Source organism: Rana temporaria, chromosome 4, assembly GCF_905171775.1.
Source record: "Rana temporaria chromosome 4, aRanTem1.1, whole genome shotgun sequence".
Classification (NCBI taxonomy): Eukaryota; Metazoa; Chordata; class Amphibia; order Anura; family Ranidae; genus Rana; species Rana temporaria.
This window is the reverse complement of record NC_053492.1, coordinates 370,349,225-370,369,774: the sequence shown is the minus strand read 5'-3', so window position 1 is coordinate 370,369,774 and position 20,550 is coordinate 370,349,225. Positions and strand designations below refer to the sequence as shown.

Sequence of the window (20,550 nt, the reverse complement as noted above, 5' to 3'; positions counted from 1 at the left end):
TTTTGTTTTGTTTTTTTAGTACATACCTCGATATCGGCGTTTCGTCCCTTGGCGGTGGGCGTTCCTAGTTGATTGACGTTCCTCCGACGGGCACATACGTGACGTCACGACTTTCCGAAAGAAGCCGAACGTCGCTGCGCAGGCGCCGTATAGAGCCGACTCTATACGGCGCCTGCGCAATGACGTTCGGCTTCTGTCGGAAGGTCGTGACGCACAGTATGCGCCCGTCGGAGGAACGTCAATCAACTAGGAACGCCCACCGCCATGGGACGAAACGCCGATATCGAGGTATGTATTAAAAAAACAAAACAAATGCCAGCCTACCCGCAGTGTAACGGGTCTTACGAATGTATTGTTAGAAATTTGTTTTAGGGGGAACCACCGCTTTAATATACTTTGATTGTTTGGCACACATTCACACTGAGAAAAAGTGCAAATCCTTTCAGAAATATTTTAGAAAACTAGTTGACAAAATTATGAAAGCGACATCGATTGAGAAAAAAAAAAAATATGGCGTGGCCAAGCAATGAGTGACAGATAGTGACGGTTTAGACTTTACCAAGTTGTTCAGGGGTGGCGAAAAAAAAAAAAAGATCATACTGGGATCGATTGGTGCCATTTTCTGCACCTTTGCGAGTCACTTGCATTCCATCTACACGTAAGGGCGCAGAAATTTTCATTGACTGACCATATACAAGCAATTTTTTTTGTCCGCCACCACCGATATGCACGGCTTGGCCGAAACTGCCAGCCACGCAATGTTTCGCTCTCTTGATCAGAGTCCAATGTGATTGTTTTGTCATATTGGTCATGTTGGGGCTTACTTCCTCTTTAAAGTCTATGGCCATTCCTTTCTGTCATTCCTTTTAGTATGTCCCAGACTAAGGCTTACCTGTAGGTGCAAGAAATATCTCCTTAACTGCTTGCCGACCAGCCGCCGCAGTTATACGGCGGCAGGTCGGCTCTGCTGGGCGAGAGCACGTAGCTATACGTCACCTCGCCCAGCAGCCAATAGGGGTGCGCGCGTGCCCCCCCCGCTCGTGCCCAACTCCCGTGCCCGGCGGGCGCGATCGCTGCCGGGCACACGCGATCGCTCGTTAAAGTAAGGACCGGGAGCTGTGTGTGTAAACACACAGCTCCCGGTCCTGTCAGGGAGAGAAATGCTGATCTTCTGTTCATACAATGTATGAACAGAAGATCAGTGTTTCCCCTAGTGAGGCCACCCCCCTACAGTTAGAACACACCCAGGGAACCTACTTAACCCCTTCCCCGCCCCCTAGTGTTAACCCCTTCACTGCCAGTGGCATTTTTATAGTAATCCAATGCATTTTTATAGCACTGATCGCTATAAAAATGCCAATGGTCCCAAAAATGTGTCAAAGTGTCCGTCATAATGTCGCAGAACCGAAAAAAAAACAAAAAACGCTGATCGCCGCCATTACTAGTAAAAAAAAAAAATAATAATAAAAATGCCACAAAAATACCCCCTATTTTGTAAACGCCATAATTTTTGCGCAAACCAATCAATAAACGCTTATTGCGATTTTTTCTTTACAAAAAATATGTATAAGAATACGTATCGGCCTAATCTGAGGAAAAAAAATGTTTTTTTTATATATTTTTGTGGGATATTTATTATAGCAAAAAGTAAAAAATATTCATTTTTTTCAAAATTGTCGCTCTATTTTTGTTTATAGCGCAAAAAATAAAAAACGCAGAGGTGATCAAATACCACCAAACAAAAGGTCAATTTGTGGGGAAAAAAGTCGCCAATTTTGTTTGGGAGCCACGTCGCATGACCACGCAATTGTCAGTTAAAGCGACACAGTGCCGAATCGCAAAAAGTGGTCTGGTCTTTGACCAGCAATATGGTCCAGGGGTTAATCTACACGGTTAAGAAGATATTTGCAGAAAACACTGCACTGATGTCGAGACAACGGCGCAGGCGCACTGAGCGTGCCGGTTTTCTGAATGGGATAGAAACCCGAGAACGCGCGGGGATCGTGCCAGTGACGTCATCAACCGATCCGGCCTGTCACAGGGCCGGAGCAGCGATACAAGGAAGATGCTTCGAGGGAACATGGTGGCGGAGGGGAACGAGGAGCGATTCGGAGGCTTTGATATCAGGTAAGTACCACATACTAGCTCATTATACCTTTTTCTTGCAGGGTTTTTTTTTTTTTTTTTTACAGGAAAAAATTGGGGGTTTAACTTCCTCTTTAAAGTCTATGGGCATTCCTTTTAGTATGTCCCGAAGTATAGTTAGGGCTTACACCTTCTGTAAAGAGCAGCAGGGAAAGGGGTGCCAATCACATTCTGGTTGTGGCACAGATCGGTGATCAGGAGACTTCCTCACTTACCGAAATCATACAGGTTACTGAGCACAGAATCCAGCTGATCCTGAACATCTCCTTCCTCCTCTCCCCCTGTCATTGTACCGAGCTAAGATCTGATCCAGCAAATCAACACAAACACGTGTGTGAGGGGGAACTAACCGGAAGTCCCTATTCCGTGCCTGGATTGGGTCACCAGCAGCCGGGCGGAAGTCCTCGATCCATGCCCAAACTCGGTCCCCAGTACACTCGCTATCTGACTATGTTTGTCCCGCACGGCTCCCGTAGCTGTCAAAATGGCAATCGCCTTGCCAGTTTGGGCGATCCCCGCCTCTTCCTGTGCCTCTGTCTGACCACTTCACCCGGTGTGTGAGTGGAGGAGAGGAGAAGACGATGATCACAGAGCCGAGGGGTCGCTGAAGGGAATAGTGGAGCAATGGAGGCAGCTGTGGGCACCCCGTACTCAGTAAGCGGGTGGAATGAATGAATGAATGATGAGAGCTGATCCTCCTGAGGGAGTTATAGAAGTGTTCATCGTGTTCCTTCAACACTGACACCTCCACTTCTGGAGTCAGATTGGAATCCTCCTCTATATGTGTGTTATGTCTTCACAGCACAACAAAGTGTTACTAAACCCAGGAGCCTGCATTCACTATATCTGGTCTCCCACAGAACATGGACATTTAATTATTTTAGTAAATATAAACTGATAAATACCTTTTCTCATCAGCAGTATATAGCAGTCTTGGGAGTTCTATCAGTGTCTGGTTAAAGCTTGTAGGAGGAGTTTTCATTCTCCCCTGATTGCCTTATAAGACTGCAGGACCCCTGACCCTCTGCCTGGACAGTGCTGATTGGCCCTGTGTAGTCTCCAAAAAAAAAGAAAAAGAAAACTCAATGCACACCAAACTAAGAGTGTGCAGCTTGTCACCTAATGCTCTGTTCTATCGGGAGATGGATTGGGGACAGTGGAAGAAGGGGAGGATCAGAGAGACAGGATCACACAGCCTTTATACACAATGCAGAGGATTAACCTTTTAGGTTCCACAGCCAGTATAACCAGCATCCTTTACTGTACATACAGACTGATTCTACTGTTGTGGGTTTAGTAACACTTTAAGGCTCCCTTCACACCTAGGCGTTTTAACGCCTGACGCCCGACGCTATTGCAGCCTGCAATACGCTGGAGGGGTGATTTAACATTGTCGGCTATGGAGATGGTTCACATCTCCACGCCGAACGCCGTACGCCTAAAGCTCAAAACAAGTCCCGGACCCTTTTTTTCAGGCGGCGTTCGGCATAGCCGACAATGTTTCAATCACCCCTCTGGCGTATTGTAGGCAAAAAACGACGTGTTTTGTCGCGGCAAATCGCGGGACAAAACCCCGCAATTTGTCGCGGCAAATCACGGTACAATATGCCACTTTCACACTCTGGTACTATAACGATAAAAATAGCGCCTGCAAAGCACCCTGAAAGAGCCGCTCCTCACACTCCAGTGTGAAGCCCTCAGGCTTTCACACTCGAGCTGTGCGCTGGCAGGACGCTAAAAAAAGGCCTGTTAGCAGAATCTTTGGAGCGGTGAAGGAGCAGCGTGTATACTGCTCCTGCCCATTGAAATGAATGGGCACCGCGGCTATACCGCTGCAGCGGGTGGTTTTAACCCTTTTTCGGCTGCTAGCGGTGGTTAAAATTGAAAACCACAGCAAATATGATGGTAAAGCGCCCCTAAAAATAGCGGCACTTTATCGCCGACGCCGCCCGCACCGCAGTGTGAAAGGGGTCTAACTGCAAGGCACATACACCATGCTTTGTTGTACCACACATTACCATGTCCTACAACTCTGCGGCTGAAAACTCAGTGTTGCGCTTTTCACAAGATTCATAAAAAGATTTGTTAAAGTCGGATTTCACCTGCTATTATTCTGCTCAACAGCAAAGGGAATTCAGAAACAAGAAAAGGGATGTCTTCGAAGATATACTTGAAGAGCGGCGACAGTCGAGTGACCTGAGATATGCAATGAAATGTTTCTCGCCTGTGATCTACAGAAGTCTCACACCATGCAAGCCAAGTGCCCTGAAAAGCATGGTCTTACACTCCGAGCAGCTGCAATATGTTATCAAGCAGGTATTTTTTTTATTGTTATTTTATACCATAGTTTCTTGAGCGCTATTGTTTCCAATGCTCCTGCATGGCTTATGTTATTTCAAGCAGTGCTTTGTAACATAACTTAACCACTTGCCAAACGCGGCACACACATATATGTCGGCAGAATGGCACAGGCAGGCAAATGGGCGTACATTTGAATTTGCAGCCTTGCGGGCTCATGCGTGCTGCCAACAACGCCCGCCGTGGGAGCGTGCCTACAGGTCCTGCAAACTCGATGTTCGCTGGTGGCCCGAGATCATGAGACCAAGAGGCAGAATGGGGAAATGCCTATGTAAACAAGGCATTTCCCTGTTCTGCCTTGTGACATGGCAGGGATCTAATGCTCCCTGTGATCGGAAGCAGTGATCTCTGTCATGTCACTGGTAGCCCCACCCCCCACAGTTAGAATCACTCCCTAGGACACACTTAACCCCTTGAGTGCCCTCTTGTGTGTAACCCATTCCCTGCCAGTGTCATTTACACAGTAATAAGTGCATTTTTATAGCACTGATCGCTGTATAAATGACAATGGTCCCAAAATAGTGTCAAAAGTATCCGATCTGTCCGCCATAATGTCGCAGTCACGATAAAAATCGCAGATTGTCGCCATTACTAATAAAAAAATGTTTAATAAAAAAAATGCCATAAATCTATCCTCTATTTTGTAGCTATAACCTTTGCGCAAACCAATCAATATACGCTTATTGCGTTTTTTTTTTAACGAAAATATGTAGAAGAATACATATCGGCCTAAACGGAGAAAGAAATTAGTTTTTTTAAATATTTTTGGGGGATCTTTATTATAGCAAAAAGTTAAAAATATTGAATTTTTTTTCAAAATTGTCGCTCTATTTTTATTTATAGTGCAAAAAATTAAAACCGCCGAGGTGATCAAATACCACCAAAAGAAAGCTCTATTTGTGGGAAAAAAGATTTAGTAAATTTTGTTTGGGTGTACGACTGCACAATTGTCAGTTAAAGCGATGCAGTGCCATATTACAAAAAGTGCTCTGGTCGGGAAAGTGGGTAAATTCTTCCGGGGCTGAAGTGGTTAAAGCGAATGTGCCATGAAAAAAAAATATTAAAAGCCAGCAGCTACAAATACTGCAGCTGCTGACTTTTAATATTAGGACACTTACCTGTCCTGGAGTCCAGCGCCGTCCGCAGCAGACAGGTATCTGCACCCCCCACCCCACTGAAAGGTGTCAAACGTGACACCGGAGGGTTCCGATCAGCGTGAGTTCCACTTTAGGGTGGAGCTCTGCTTTAATACATTCTATGCATTAATGTAGAAAAAAACCTTCTGTGTTCAGTTCCCCCTCCAGCTGTACACAGCTTCCTGAAAACATCACAGTACCCCTTTCAAGAGCCCTAAGCCCTGATGCAAGCAGTGGTTTGGCTCTTTAGGCTTCATTCACACTAATGTGTTTTTTGGTGCTTTTTGCAGAGATGCAGGGACATTTTTTAACATGGTTTCCTATGGAACATGTTCACATCAATGCTTTTTTGTGCCTCTGCGTTTTTGGAAAGGGTCGGGGACTTTTGTTCCTGCAAAAAGCAGCGTTTTCCATGTAATAGAATTCAATGGACCCGCATCCAAAATGCAAGTACCGCGATTTTGCCGCGATTTGCAGTTTGTGTTTTTTTTTTTTCCTGTTTTTAGCTGGTTACTAAAGGAAATGTAAAAAAAAAAATAATAATAAAAAAAAACGCAAATCGCGGTAAAAACACGTGACAAAAGATGCAGCAAGCACCGCAAAAAGCACTGCAAAAATGCTCAAAAGCAACATGCATAGGTGTGAATCGAGCCTAAGAGGATCTGTGCAAATAGTACAATGCCCTGATGCAGTGAAATCAATATCAAGTAATTTCAATATAGCAGAGGAGCCTTGACAGTTGTACAAGACTTAGGCCTCATGCACACTGGACGTTTTTACAGCAGCTGTTTTTGGCAGTGGGTGTTTTTTTCTACAGTCAATAAACTCTCCATCATGTTATCCTATGTGTCCATGCACACATAGGCTGTTATCAGCAGTTTTGGGCAGTGGCGTTTTTGAGCAGTAAAAAACCCCCAAAACTAGTGGGTTCTGAGAGACGTTTTTCAGCTGTAAAAACGCTTTAACTCTGATAAACGCTGATAAACGTCAATAAACGCTCAAAAACGTCACTCACCAGCGTTTTTTAACCACTTAAGACCCGGACCAAAATGCAGGTAAAGGACCCGGCCAGTTTTTGCGATTCGGCACTGCGTCGCTTTAACTGACAATTGCGCGGTCGTGCGACGTGGCTCCCAAACAAAATTGGCGTCCTTTTTTTTTCCCACAAATAGAGCTTTCTTTTGGTTGTATTTGATCACCTCTGCGTTTTTTTATTTTTTGCGCTATAAACAAAAATAGAGAGACAATTTTGAAAAAAATTCAATATTTTTTCATTTTTACTATAATAAATATCCCCCAAAAATATATAAAAAAAACTTTTTTTTCCTCAGTATTCTTTTACCTATTTTTGCAAAAAAAAATCGGAATAAGCGTTTATCGATTGGTTTTGCGCAAAATTTAAAGTGTTTACAAAATAGGGGATAGTTTTATTGCATTTTTATTATTATTTTTTTTACTACTAATGACAGCGATCAGCGTTTTTTTTTTTTTTTTTCCGTGACCGCGACATTATGGCGGACACATCGGACAATTTTGACACATTTTTGGGACAATTGTCCATTTCACAGCAAAAAAGGCTATAAAAATGCATGGTTTACTGTGAAAATGACAATTGCAGTTTGGGAGTTAACCACTAGGGGGCGCTGAATGGGTTAAGTGTGACCTCATATGTGTTTCTAACTGTAGGGGGGGTGGGGCTGAACATGTGACATCATTGATCGTGGTTCCCTATATCAGGGAACGCACGATCAATGACATCGCCTCAGTGAAGAACGGGGAAGCTGTGTTTACACTTCTTCAGCTCCGGGGACCGATCGCGGCACTCCTGCGGCGATCGGGTCCGCGGCCGTGGTCACGGAGCTTCGGACTGGGCTCTTAGAGGACGTACAGGTACGTGCTTGTGCCATTCTGCCGATGTAAATGTGCAGGAGGCGGTCCTTAAGTGGTTAACATTTTGATCCATTGAAAAAAAATATATATTTTTTTTTTCTTCAACCAAAAAACGCTAACACGGAAAAACGCTAATAAACGCTAAAAAACATTATTAAAAAAACTTTGAAAAAAGTTGAAAAACTCACTGCAAAGCTACTGGCGTTTTTATAACGTTATTTAACGTCCAGTGTGCATGAGGCCTCATGCACACTGGTGCATAAGGCTGGAGTTCAGTGTTAATATGTTACTATACTTTGTGCATCATTATTGCTTATTATATGGCCTTCATGATCTAACTGCAAAGCGTGGTTGATCTGTGTAATATATGGGATTCTTCTGTATTTTATCTGCAGATCAGTTTCGAATCTGGAGAATCATGCGATGTTATTCAGGATCAGGCAGCTGATATCTTAGATGAAATGGGTCAAAATTTAAATCTTGCAACTGTTCGAATGTTTGCTCTCACCTTGAGCAAGATCTTCAAAACACTATTCCAAAAAGTTTGTGTCAACGAGGAGGGCGTACAGAGGGTAAGTGATGTTTAAAGCATTGAGTGGCTCACAGCAGGGGTCCGGTGCGTCCTGGTTCACCGTTTCAGGACCGGTTTCAGTCTGAATTGTGGGCTGAATTCGGACCTGAAATGGAACAAAAGACACACAGGACTCCTGTGCAATTTGCTCCGGAGATTTGTGAACCGGCTCTATAAAAATTTATGATTTGAATCCACTTGATTTAAGTAAAATCCACCCTATGTTAGACATGATTTGCTTTTCGGAGAGTATCACCAAAAATGAAAATTTTGTTGCAGGGAATGCCCAAAATCTGATTTGTATCTTACCACAGACTTCTGGGAAAATCAGCCTATCGGACACGCAGGAAATGACATCTCTGGGGGGTGTTCTGTACACAATCTGTGTACAGAGTGCTTCTAGGTTGCCATATTGCATTTTACAGAAAATGATAGGGCTGCAGGGTGAAAGGAAAAGCGATTTTTCAATAACATTCAATTACAATATGACTTGTGTCACAATGTTGTATTACAAATTTTTAAATTTGTTGATCTTTTTTTTTTTTTTCCTCGAAGGTGGAGTTACCTTTAACCACTTGCTTACTGGGCACATATACCCCCCCTCCGGCCCAGGTGAAATTTCAGCTTCCGGCACTGCGTCGCTTTAACTGACAATTGCGCGGTCGTGCGACGTGGCTCCCAAACAAAATTGACGTCCTTTTTTCCCCACAAGTAGAGCTTTCTTTTGGTGGTATTTGATCGCATGTGCGGTTTTTATTTTTTGCACTATAAACAAAAAAGAGCGACAATTTTGAAAAAAAATACACTTGTTGCTATAATAAATATGCCAATTAAAAAAAAAAAAAAAAAAAATTTTCTCAGTTTAGGCCGATACGTATTCTTCTACATATTTTTGGTAAAAATCGCAATAAGCGCAAAAGTTATAGCGCCTACAAAATAGAGGACAGAATTATTATTTTTTATTATTTCTTTTTTTTACTAGAAATGGCGGCGATCTGCGATTTTTTTATTGGGACTGCGACGTTATGGCGGACACTTTTGACACATTTTTGGCGCCATTCACATTTATACTGCGATCAGTGCTAAAAATATGCACTAATTACTGTATAAATGTGACTGGCATTGAAGGGGTTAACACTAGGGGGTGAGGAAGGGGTTAAATGTATTTCCTATATAGTGTTCTAACTGTAGGTGAAGGGGGGTGACTGGGGGAGGTGACCGATCTGTGTCCCTATGTACAAGGGACACAGATCGGTCTCCTCTCAAGAGACAGGACGCTGTCTCTGTGTGAGCCGGCAATGAGAGATGATCTCATATGTTTACATATGAGATCATCTCTCATTGGCCGCACAGATCGCATCGCAAACGGCCACTCCGATAGGCCATTCGCGGCGATCTGTAATTGGCTGTGTCCAAGGGACACAGCCAACACAGAGTTTCCCTGCTGCGCGCTCTGGAGCGCGTGTGGGGAACGCCCAAAGGGGCGGACGTCAATTGACGTCCAGTTGGATATTCAGATCCGCACTGTAGCCGTCATTCGGCTATAGCGCAGGCCTCAAGAAGTTAAACTTCCCTAACCTAAATCCAAAACCAACCCCAACACAAATTAAAGGCGTTGTAAAGGTTTTTTTTCCCCCCTAAATAGCTTCCTTTTCCTTAGTGCAGTCCTCCTTCACTTACCTCATCCTTCAATTTTGCTTTTAAATGTCCTTATTTCTTCTGAGAAATCCTCACTTCCTGTTCTTCTGTCTGTAACTCCACACAGTAATGCAAGGCGAAATGCTTGGTGTGGAGTGTTGTGCTCGCCCCCTCCCTTGGACTACAGGAGAGTCAGTACGCCCACTAACACACAGCTCCTTTCTCTATCTGCAACGTAGAGGGCGCTCTGACTCTCCTGTAGTCTAAGGGAGGGGGCGAGCACGACACTCCACAGCAGGGAGAAAGCCTTGCATTACTGTGTGGAGTTACAGACAGAAGAACAGGAAGTGAAGATTTCTCAGAAGAAATGAGGACATTTAAAAGCAAAATCGAAGGATGAGGTAAGTGAAGGAGGGCTGCACTAAGGTAAAGGAAGCCATTTAGGAAAAAAGAATTGTACCTTTACAACCCCTTTAACCCCTATTCTGCATACTCATGTCATCATCTTTGTACCGAAAGCTTGCTGGTCCTGTACCAAAGCCATACCATACCACAATTTTATTGCCAGAACACGCTCCTCCAAGATCTTTTTGTTGCATGTTACTTTTTATTTATGGAAAGTACTTTTATAATTATGACTGTATTTCAGATCTTGCGCATTTTCTTTGTAATTTAGCACATCACAAGAACAAGTTTAAAATCCCCATTGGCTTACATTTATCTTTGTTTGCAGTTGGCTCAAGCTATTCATGAGCATCCAGTTGTGCTTCTACCAAGTCATCGGAGCTACATCGATTTTTTGATGATGTCCTACGTATTGTACACTTATGACCTTGCACTTCCTGTCATTGCAGCTGGCATGGGCAAGTATTGTCCTTATCTGCATAATCATTTTTGAAGCATTCATTCCACTTGAAGGCCTTATTCACATGGCTGTAAATATTTTACTCATGTTCTTACATGTGTTCTGTAGGAGACAAGTTCCTGCATAATGATAAGTAAACTACTTGGGTATAGATGCGTTTTTAAATGCATAGATCTGTTTGCATACATAACTTGTTTTTTTGATGCTTTATTTTTCCCTTTTGATCAGATCTAATTTGCACGCTATACATGCGTTTATTTACATAAGTGGGTAAAGCGCATGTTCTTAGATGCAGATTTTTAGATTCTCGGTTACAGATCTGAAAGCAGATTGTGTTTACGCACCTGTGTGAATGGCTCCATTGAAAATAATGCAGCTACATTCAGATCAGTTTGAATGAAGCCCAAGGCAGGATCAGGCAGCGTTGCGCTCAGAATGCAGGGATCAGGCGTGCGTTGCGCTCAGAATGCAGGGATCAGGCGTGCGTTGCGCTCAGAATGCAGGGATCAGGCGTGCGTTGCGCTCAGAATGCAGGGATCAGGCGTGCGTTGCGCTCAGAATGCAGGGATCAGGCGTGCGTTGCGCTCAGAATGCAGGGTTCAGGGGTGCGTTGCGCTCAGAATGCAGGGTTCAGGGGTGCGTTGCGCTCAGAATGCAGGGTTCAGGGGTGCGTTGCGCTCAGAATGCAGGGATCAGGGGGGCGTTGCGCTCAGAATGCAGGGATTGGGCGTGGGTTGCGCTCAGAATGCAGGGATTGGGCGTGCGTTGTGCTCAGAATGCAGGGATCGGGCGTGCGTTGCGCTCAGAATGCAGGGATCGGGCGTGCGTTGCGCTCAGAATGCAGGGATCGGGCGTGCGTTGCGCTCAGAATGCAGGGATCGGGCGTGCGTTGCGCTCAGAATGCAGAGATCACTGCATTGGGGGTGGCCCTGTCCATAGCAGTGTCCACTGCCTCCTACACACACACACACACACACACACACTAGTGTCCTCTCCCGCTCACCATAGAGAGCCAAACACAATCTCCTGTTATTGTGAAGTGGATGCAGGGAACCCACTTCCAATTCACACTAGTGTGAAGCCATCCTTAAGTAGTTGTAAAAGTGTACATAAAGTGGTAGGCTTTTGTAGACATTCTTTTTACAGCTGTGTCCCAGTGTTTCGGACACAAACTTGAGGCACAAATCTATGCTAAAATTGGCACTGCTGATTGCATTTCCTATTGCATACATTACCGGTCCCTTTGCAGCTTGAAAGATTGGGAGAAATGGACAGCACAGTGGTATAGTGGTTTGCACTTCTGCCTTGCAACACTGGGGTCCTCGGTTTGAATCATGGCCATGGAGTTTGCATGCTCTTCCTGTGCTTGTGTAGGTTTCCTCTGGGTAGTCCCAATTTCCTCCCACACTTCAAAGACATGCTGGTTAATTGTCTTCCATCTAAATTGGCCCCAGTATGTGTGCGCATTCATTTTTGGATGTGAAATGAGGACCTTGGAGTGTAAGCTACTTGAGAGGGACTGATGTGGATGTATGATATGTAAAATGCTGTGTAAATTCTTGCAGTTTTTATACCAATGCTTCAAATAAATAAAGTACACTTCACTTCCCCTTTTTAAATTTTCTAAAATGATCTCTAATGAATTAGCCATGACTTGTTTGGAATCTGAGGTCCTCAGGGCACGGATGTTGCCTTTGGGTATATATGTATGTATGTATGTGTATATATATGTATGTGTGTGTGTATATGTATGTGTGTGTGTATATATATATATATATATATATATATATATATATATATATATATATATATATATATATATATATATATATATATATACACATAAATAAATAATTTTTAATTTCTTTTCTATTATCAGACTTCATGAGCATGAAACTTGTTGGTGAGCTGCTTCGTATGTCTGGTGCCTTTTTCATGCGACGTACATTTCGAGGAAACAAATTGTACTGGACAGTCTTTGCTGAATATGTGAAGACAATGCTGAGGGTCAGTATAAAAAATAATCTGTTTCTTTTTCACGATGGCAACATCTTTGAAAAGTCATAGGAAAGGGGGTGTTATTATGTTTTGATTTTCTGCTAATGCTTTTGACTTTCCGTTTGTCCCTTTTCATTAGGATAAATGCCCTTTTCACGCCAGCAGACTGATCGGGTCCACCTGTATGTTTTTCAGGCGGACCTGATCGATTCACCTATTCTCTATGGAGCGGCTGACACCCACTGGCATCCGATCCAATCTGCTCCACTCAAAACAAACAGACGGGGATCCATTCCCCATCATTCTGGTGGATTGGATCGGATGGCAGTCAAATTGAAGTGGAGAGGCAGTCCGTTTCCATCCATCCGCCCCTTAGAGAATAGCGGGCTTTGTCCGTGTCACCTTTGCCTAGTGGAGTGGACACGAACCTTTCATCCGTCTGCTAAGCGTCGATCAGCGAGCAGGCGAATCCGCTTGACAGAGTCCACCCTGTCTAAAAGGGGTCAAAGAGGAAAACCTATATCTTCGTATTTATGAGGATGTTAAAAGTTACTTTTAGGTAAATTCAGAAAGAGTTAGGCCGGCTTATACTGCTTAAAATACTGCTGCAATAAAAAAAATTCCACGCCTGCTTTACAGCACCTTTTCAAGAAAAGCGCTTTCCAAAAATTATTTATTAAACTAGAACTATTAGGCTTTATTATAGGGTGGGCTTGGGTCGCAGAGAGTGTGCTCCGAGCCCACCCAGGTGCGTTACAACAGCGAATCGATATTCGCTGTTGTAACACTGATCTTCCCCCCGGCCAATCAGGAGGTGGGTTTTGACACTGGTCACCCGATTGGCTGAAAGGACAGGCGATCCTATTGTATGCCGAGAAGGGGAGGTGCTGGAAGCCGCCATGGAAGAGAGGACTCTGAGATGAGCCATGCTGCCTGCCACCCGCCATGATGGGGTACGTTTTTAGACCGACCGGCAAACAGCGGGGGGAGGGGGGGTGGATGGTTGTTTGACACCCCTTCAATAAAAAAAAAAATCGCCACTGGTCCCCATTGGAAGATTTCCCCGCTATATCATTTCTGGGGACACCCCAAAATTTGGGATTTTCTTTTACTTTCACTATCAATGACAGTGGTAAACAGGGCAAGAGAGAGGGTGAATCACCATAACAGGGGCACTGACAAGTATTCTAATTCCTCTCTACTCTTTCCAAAAAAATAAATAAAATAGTTTTGCCTTTAGTTCTACTTTTAAGGCTTCTTTCACACTATGGATTGTATCTCCGTTTTATAATATCCGTATTGCACCTATTAAAGGACGTTTATTAACGGATTTAATAACGGATACATACGGATAAATATTTTACCATTCTTCCTTTATTGAAAACGGATAATGTTTATCCGTATATATCCGTATACATCCGTTTATATCATTCCTTTCTAACGTCCGTTAATAAAAAACATTTCACCCTTTCTTGAAGTCCAGCTCCAGAAGTCGTATGGATATTCAGGGGAACCCCGCCGTCAATTTAAAACAAAAATGACGTGCGGTTCCCGGTAAATATCCATAACCAGACCCATTATCCGAGCACGTTGACCTGGCCGGCCGCAGAAAAGAGGGGGGGACAGAGTGCGCCCCCCCCTCTCTCCTGAACCGCACCAGGCCACATGCCCTCAACATGGGGAGGATGTCCCCATGTTGATGGGGACAAGGGTCTCATCCCCACAACCCTTGCCCGGTGGTTGTGGGGGTATGCGGGCGGGAGGTTTATCAGAATCTGGAAGACCCCTTTAACAAAGGGGACCCCCAGATCCTGACCCCCCCCCTGTGTGAAATGGTAATGGGGTACACTGTACCTCTACCATTTCACAAAGGAAGTAAAAAGTATTGTAAAAAAAACACACTGACACAAAAGAATAAAGTCCTTTATTAAAAAAAAAAAAAAAAACTCCAGCGCTGAAAAATCCACTCGTTCCCGGCTTCCTGCGTTGTCCTGATCCTGCGACGGGTGCGGGTGATCTCCCGCGATGAGAAGATCCAGCGTCGGGTGATCTCCGCTCTGGCGATGTGAAGATCCATCCATCCGGCGCAGCAGCATCCCGGACCTCCTCTCACCGCTGGGCACAGCCCAGCGAATGAGCGGCTGAAGCTGTGACATTTCTTATATAGAGGAGGCAGAGCCACCCGTCACGTGACCCTGCCCCCTCTGACGTACCTCTGCTACGTCACTGGGGAAGACCAAGAAGAGGAAAGGTCTTTCCTCTTCTTGGTCTTCCCCAGTGACGTAGCAGAGGTACGTCAGAGGGGGCAGGGTCACGTGACGGGTGGCTCTGCCTCCTCTATATAAGAAATGTCACAGCTTCAGCCGCTCATTCGCTGGGCTGTGCCCAGCGGTGAGAGGAGGTCCGGGATGCTGCTGCGCCGGATGGATGGATCTTCACATCGCCAGAGCGGAGATCACCCGACGCTGGATCTTCTCATCGCGGGAGATCACCCGCACCCGTCGCAGGATCAGGACAACGCAGGAAGCCGGGAACGAGTGGATTTTTCAGCGCTGGAGTTTTTTTTTTTTTTTTAATAAAGGACTTTATTCTTTTGTGTCAGTGTGTTTTTTTTACAATACTTTTTACTTCCTTCGTGAAATGGTAGAGGTACAGTGTACCCCATTACCATTTCACACAGGGGGGGGTCAGGATCTGGGGGTCCCCTTTGTTAAAGGGGTCTTCCAGATTCTGATAAACCTCCCGCCCGCATACCCCCACAACCACCAGGCAAGGGTTGTGGGGATGAGACCCTTGTCCCCATCAACATGGGGACATCCTCCCCATGTTGAGGGCATGTGGCCTGGTGCGGTTCAGGAGAGAGGGGGGGCCGCACTCTGTCCCCCCCTCTTTTCTGCGGCCGGCCAGGTCAACGTGCTCGGATAATGGGTCTGGTTATGGATATTTAGGGGGAACCGCACGTCATTTTTGTTTTAAATTGACGGCGGGGTTCCCCTGAATATCCATACCAGACCTGAAGGGTCTGGTTATGGATATTTACCGGGAACCGCACATCATTTTTGTTTTAAATTGACGGCGGGGTTCCCCTGAATATCCATGCTCAGTAAAATTAACGTCCGTTAACATAACGGACATTTACGGAGACATTTACTAACGTCCATGTGCCATAGACTTCAATGTTAAAATATAACGGACGTTAATATATCCGTTACTTGCAACGGACAAAAAATTTACAAAAAATAGTGCAAGACCCGTCACATATTCCGTTATAACTAACGTCCGTATGTTATAACGGACTATTACGGATCTTTACGGAACATAAAAAAATCCCATAGACTTTAATGATATTTTATAAAGGACGTATAACTTCCGTTTTTTAACATTATCTGACGGATTTTAAAACGGATTATTAAAACGGATTTATTTTGTAGTGTGAAAAGGGCCTAAGATATAGAGCGCATTTAGTTTGCATTATGAAGTGACTAGCTGCTGCATTTAATTGTATCATGTCATGACTTTAAGATCTCTCCCACAGAATGGATATGCTCCAGTGGAGTTCTTTCTTGAAGGTCAAAGAAGCAGATCATGCAAGACATTAAACCCAAAGTTTGGTAGGTTTTGTCTTTTTGGGTGTTTTCTTTTTTCAAGATACTTGATAGATAATTATGTATTTATTAAAAAGCTGTGTTTTGCACTGCAACAGTGAAGAAGTTTGGCTGTGTGTTAATTTGATTTTCACTATATTTTACACAATATCAAATTCTTCCTACTTGACGTATTCAAATTAGATCACAAATAGAAATTAAATCACCTAAATAAAGCTGAAACGCATAGGGGTTGATTTACTAAAACTGGAGAGTGTAAAACCTGGTGCAGCTCTGCACAGAAAATCAGCTTCTAGGTTTTATTGTCAAAGCTTAAAAAGGGTAACTCCACTTTGGTGGGAAAAAAAATATCAAATAAAGAAAAAAATGTAGTGTGTACAATTGCTGCACAAGTCATATTGTAATTGAATGTCATAAAAAAATTACCTTTCCTTTTCAATCTGCAGTCGCTGTAGTTTTCTGAAAATGCAATATGGCTACCAGTAGGTGTTCTGTACACAGAATGGGCCAGATCCACAAAGAAATTATGCCGGCGTATCTATTGATACGCCACGTAATTTCAAAGTTCCCTCGTCGTATCTTTGTTTTGTATCCACAAAACAAGATACGACGGAATGAGAGATCGATCCGACAGGAGTACGTCTTAGTATGCGGTCGGATCGTAGGTGTATATTTACGCTGGCCGCTAGGTGGCGTTTCCGTTGAATTCCGCGTCGAGTATGCAAATTAGCTAGATACGGCGATCCACGAACGTACGTCCGGGCGGCGCATTTTTTTACGTAGTTTGCGTTCGGCTTTTTCCAGCGTATAGTTAAGGCTGCTATATTGTGGCGTACTCAATGTTAAGTATGGCCGTCGTTCCCGCGTCGAAATTTGAATTTTTTACGTTGTTTGCGTAAGTCGTTCGCGAATAGGGATTTGCGTAGAATGACATCACCGTCGTAAGCATTGGCTTGTTCCGGTTTCATTTCGAGCATGCGCACTGGGATACCCCCACGGACGGTGCATGCGCCGTTCAGAAAAAACATCACATCGATTTGAATTGCGCGCCCTTACGCCGACAAAGATACACTACGCCGCCGTAACTTACGGCGCAAATTCTTTGAGGATTAAAAAAAAAATAATAAGTTATGGCGGCGTAGTGTATCTTAGATACGCTACGCCCGGAAATATGCGCAGATGTACGTGGATCTGCCCCAATGTGTGCAGAACGCCCCCCCCCCATAAAACATAATTTCCTGCCTGTGTATTTGGCCCAGAAGTCTGCACTAATATACAAGTCAGATTTTAGGTATTTCCCCACAAAAAATAATTTCATTTTTGGTGAGATACTCCAAATAGGAACATGTCTAAAGGGATGCGGGCACAGCAGCTTTCCTCATTAGTGCCCTGCAGGTGCACAGCTGATTGATAATTTTCGTTTTACAGTTACGCTTTAAGGGCCAGTTCACACCAGACGCAGTTCCCATGTGTTTTCCATGTATTTCAATGGCTCTAGTTGGCTCTAGTTAACACCATGCAGTCAGTTTCTGCACCGGAATACATGGAAAACACTGTGCATGCATATTTAGTGCAGAAAAAATGCACACGAAACTGTGTCTGGTGTGAACTAGCCCTAACTGAATAAGCTGAAGTTAGAAGCTGATTGGCTACCATGCACAGCTGCACCATATTCTGCAGTCTCCAGGTTTAGTGCATCAACCCCATAGTGTAATGAATTGCAGAATAGGGCACATCCGGCCAAAACGGTTTTGTTTTTATTAGAGTGGTAAAGTGTAAAAACCCCAGCCAGGTTTTCTTTCTCCCTATTAGAGGCTTTTTTTTTTTTTTGTACAGTAGAAGGTTAGAACCCTATCAGCATTTTACTGCTTGTTGTGTCCCTACCACAGATTATTTCTCACTTTCTAAGGCTGCATTCACATCTAGACGGACGAAATCGCGGCGTTTTGTCGCCGCAAATCGCGGTAAAAATAGTGGCGTTTTGTACCGCGATTTGCGGCGACAAAACGCGGGTATTGTCCGCCTAGATGTGTCCCAAGATGACCCCCTCTATGGAGATGATTGCCATCTCCTAGCCGAACGCTCGAAGACGCCTGAAAAAAAGGTCCGGGACCTTTTTTCACGCCGCAGGCGACAGGCGTCCGGCGTTCGGCGTGGAGATGTGAACCATCTCCATAGAGGGACATGTATTTCCAGCCCTCTGGCGGCAGAGGCGTAGCGCTACAGGCGTAAAAACGCCTAGATGTGAATGGGGTCTAACTAGTAAAACAGTTTTCAAAAGATTAGATGAGAAATTTTGGTAAAGGTGCTTTCAGATGGCAGTGAAACTTATAAAGGATTGTAAGTTTTCTCCACTCTATCCAAAATCCATTTTGGCTGGAATAATACTTTATCTTCTGAGTATTTTAATAACCATTTTGCACATACATGCCCCTTTTCCTGTAAGTTGAGCCTATCAGTGACACCCCCTATGGTGGTTCATCATCACACACAGTGGCAGGACAAGGTCAATCAGTGCCCAGGGGCGAAGATGCAAAACTGCGCCCCCCCTTTTCCTTCCCAGACGCAAGAATTACCCCCAGCATTGATGTCAGACACATTAATAACCCCCAGCATTGATGTCGGACACATTAATAACCCCCATCATTGATGTCGGACACATTAATAACCCCCAGCATTGATGTCGGACACATTAATAACCCCCAGCATTGATGTCGGACACATTAATAACCCCCAGCATTGATGTCGGACACATTAATAACCCCCAGCATTGATGTTGGACACATTAATAACCCCCAGCATTGATGTCGGACACATTAATGACCCCCAGCATTGATGTCGGACACATTAATAACCCCCAGCATTGATGTCGGACACATTAATAACCCCCAGCATTGATGTCGGACACATTAATAACCCCCAGCATTGATGTCGGACACATTAATAACCCCCAGCATTGATGTCGGACACATTAATAACCCCCAGCATTGATGTCGGACAAATTAATAACCCCCAGCATTGATGTCGGACACATTAATAACCCCCAGCATTGATGTCGGACACATTAACCCCCAGCATTGATGTCAGTGGACTCAGTAGTAACCCCCAGCATTGATGTCAGTGGACCCAGTAATATCTCCCAGCATTGATGTCGGACACATTAATAACCCCCAGCATTGATGTCAGTGGACTCGGTAGTAACCCCCAGCACTGATGTCAGTGGACACATTAATAACCTTCAGCTTTGGTGTCAGTGGATTCCATAATAACCCCCTACACCAGTATCAGAGAATGCATTAACTCCCAGCATTGATGTCAGAGGATGCATTACTAACCCTCAATATTGGTGTCAGTGGATGCTATAATAACTCCCAGAATTAGTGCCGGTGGATGCCATAATAACCCCCAACACTGGTATCGGAAGACACATTAATAACTCCCAGCATTGATGTCAGAGGACACAAATACATGAGATAATATGTTAAAAATACAAAACTTTATTTCATCCAATAAAAAGTTCAATAAAAACATACATCATACATGCATGAACATTAATGCTACCAATCACCTTCCACTAGGGGGATGAGAAATGCATGGCATGGTAGTCTTGCAGAGATTAGACACTTAAGTCGATGCGTTTCATGGAAACATCTGCTTCCTCGGGGACCTCCTATCTCATATACAGGTACAGATAAACATTAGTGTAACTTCTTTTAAAGATATATTATCCTAATGGCCTGTGATTCCTTTATCCAAAATAACCCAGATGAAACAGGGATAGAGAACGTTGTAGATAGTCTCACCGGCCCGTGGAAGAGTTGCCAAACCATGAGACGCAACACTACCAAATGAAGGGGCAAAAAAAAAATCACCAATGCGGTGAGGTCAGTGGCAGTGAAAGTTAACCTCCCATCCCCCACATGCATTAATGGTCACAGCAATGTTAACACCTTCCTCAATTTCAGCCTGCTCCAGTCTCATCCCCCTACTTTCTGTGCTCTGCAGTTGGACGGGGAGCAGGAGCAATGACATCAAATACTGCCAGCAAACTGCCTAGGACTTGTCCTACACCAGAGCCTGAAACCTGCCAGAGGTGGTAGGGGAAAGAGATGCAGTGACGCAGCTGGAGGGAGGGGGGGAGCAAAATCCACCCTCTAACGCAGTGGTTCTCAACTCCTGTCCTCAGGACCCACTAACAGGCCAGATTTTAAGTATTACCTTGGGGAGATGCAGACTACAATACTGCAATCACTGAGCAGCAATATATATCAGCTGTGATGTATTTCAGTTATCTTGCAAACCTGGCCTGTTAGTGGGTCCAGAGGACAGGAGTTGAGAACCACT

The 20,550-nt window shown here is 44.3% G+C and overlaps 2 protein-coding genes across 3 annotated transcripts in view; one reads left to right on the top strand and one right to left on the bottom strand.

Moving 5' to 3' along the window:
* The window catches only part of LOC120937595 (uncharacterized protein C1orf131-like), a 29,044-nt gene extending 26,483 nt beyond the window's left edge, over positions 1–2,561 (bottom strand). The window contains exon 1 of one of the 2 annotated variants that reach the window (XM_040350942.1): positions 2,361–2,561. In XM_040350942.1, the coding sequence (XP_040206876.1) occupies positions 2,361–2,433 (73 nt within the window). In that variant the 5' untranslated portion in view covers positions 2,434–2,561. The remainder of the gene's footprint in view (positions 1–2,360) is intronic. The other variant, XM_040350940.1, reaches the window with a different exon arrangement.
* A 47-nt stretch (positions 2,562–2,608) lies between these two features.
* GNPAT (glyceronephosphate O-acyltransferase) overlaps positions 2,609–20,550 on the top strand; it is a 50,116-nt gene continuing 32,174 nt past the window's right edge. Inside the window, exons 1-6 of the mRNA XM_040350939.1 lie at positions 2,609–2,799; positions 4,270–4,461; positions 7,925–8,101; positions 10,472–10,601; positions 12,483–12,610; positions 16,137–16,212. Of these exons, the coding sequence (XP_040206873.1) occupies positions 2,770–2,799; positions 4,270–4,461; positions 7,925–8,101; positions 10,472–10,601; positions 12,483–12,610; positions 16,137–16,212 (733 nt within the window). The 5' untranslated portion in view covers positions 2,609–2,769. The remainder of the gene's footprint in view (positions 2,800–4,269; positions 4,462–7,924; positions 8,102–10,471; positions 10,602–12,482; positions 12,611–16,136; positions 16,213–20,550) is intronic.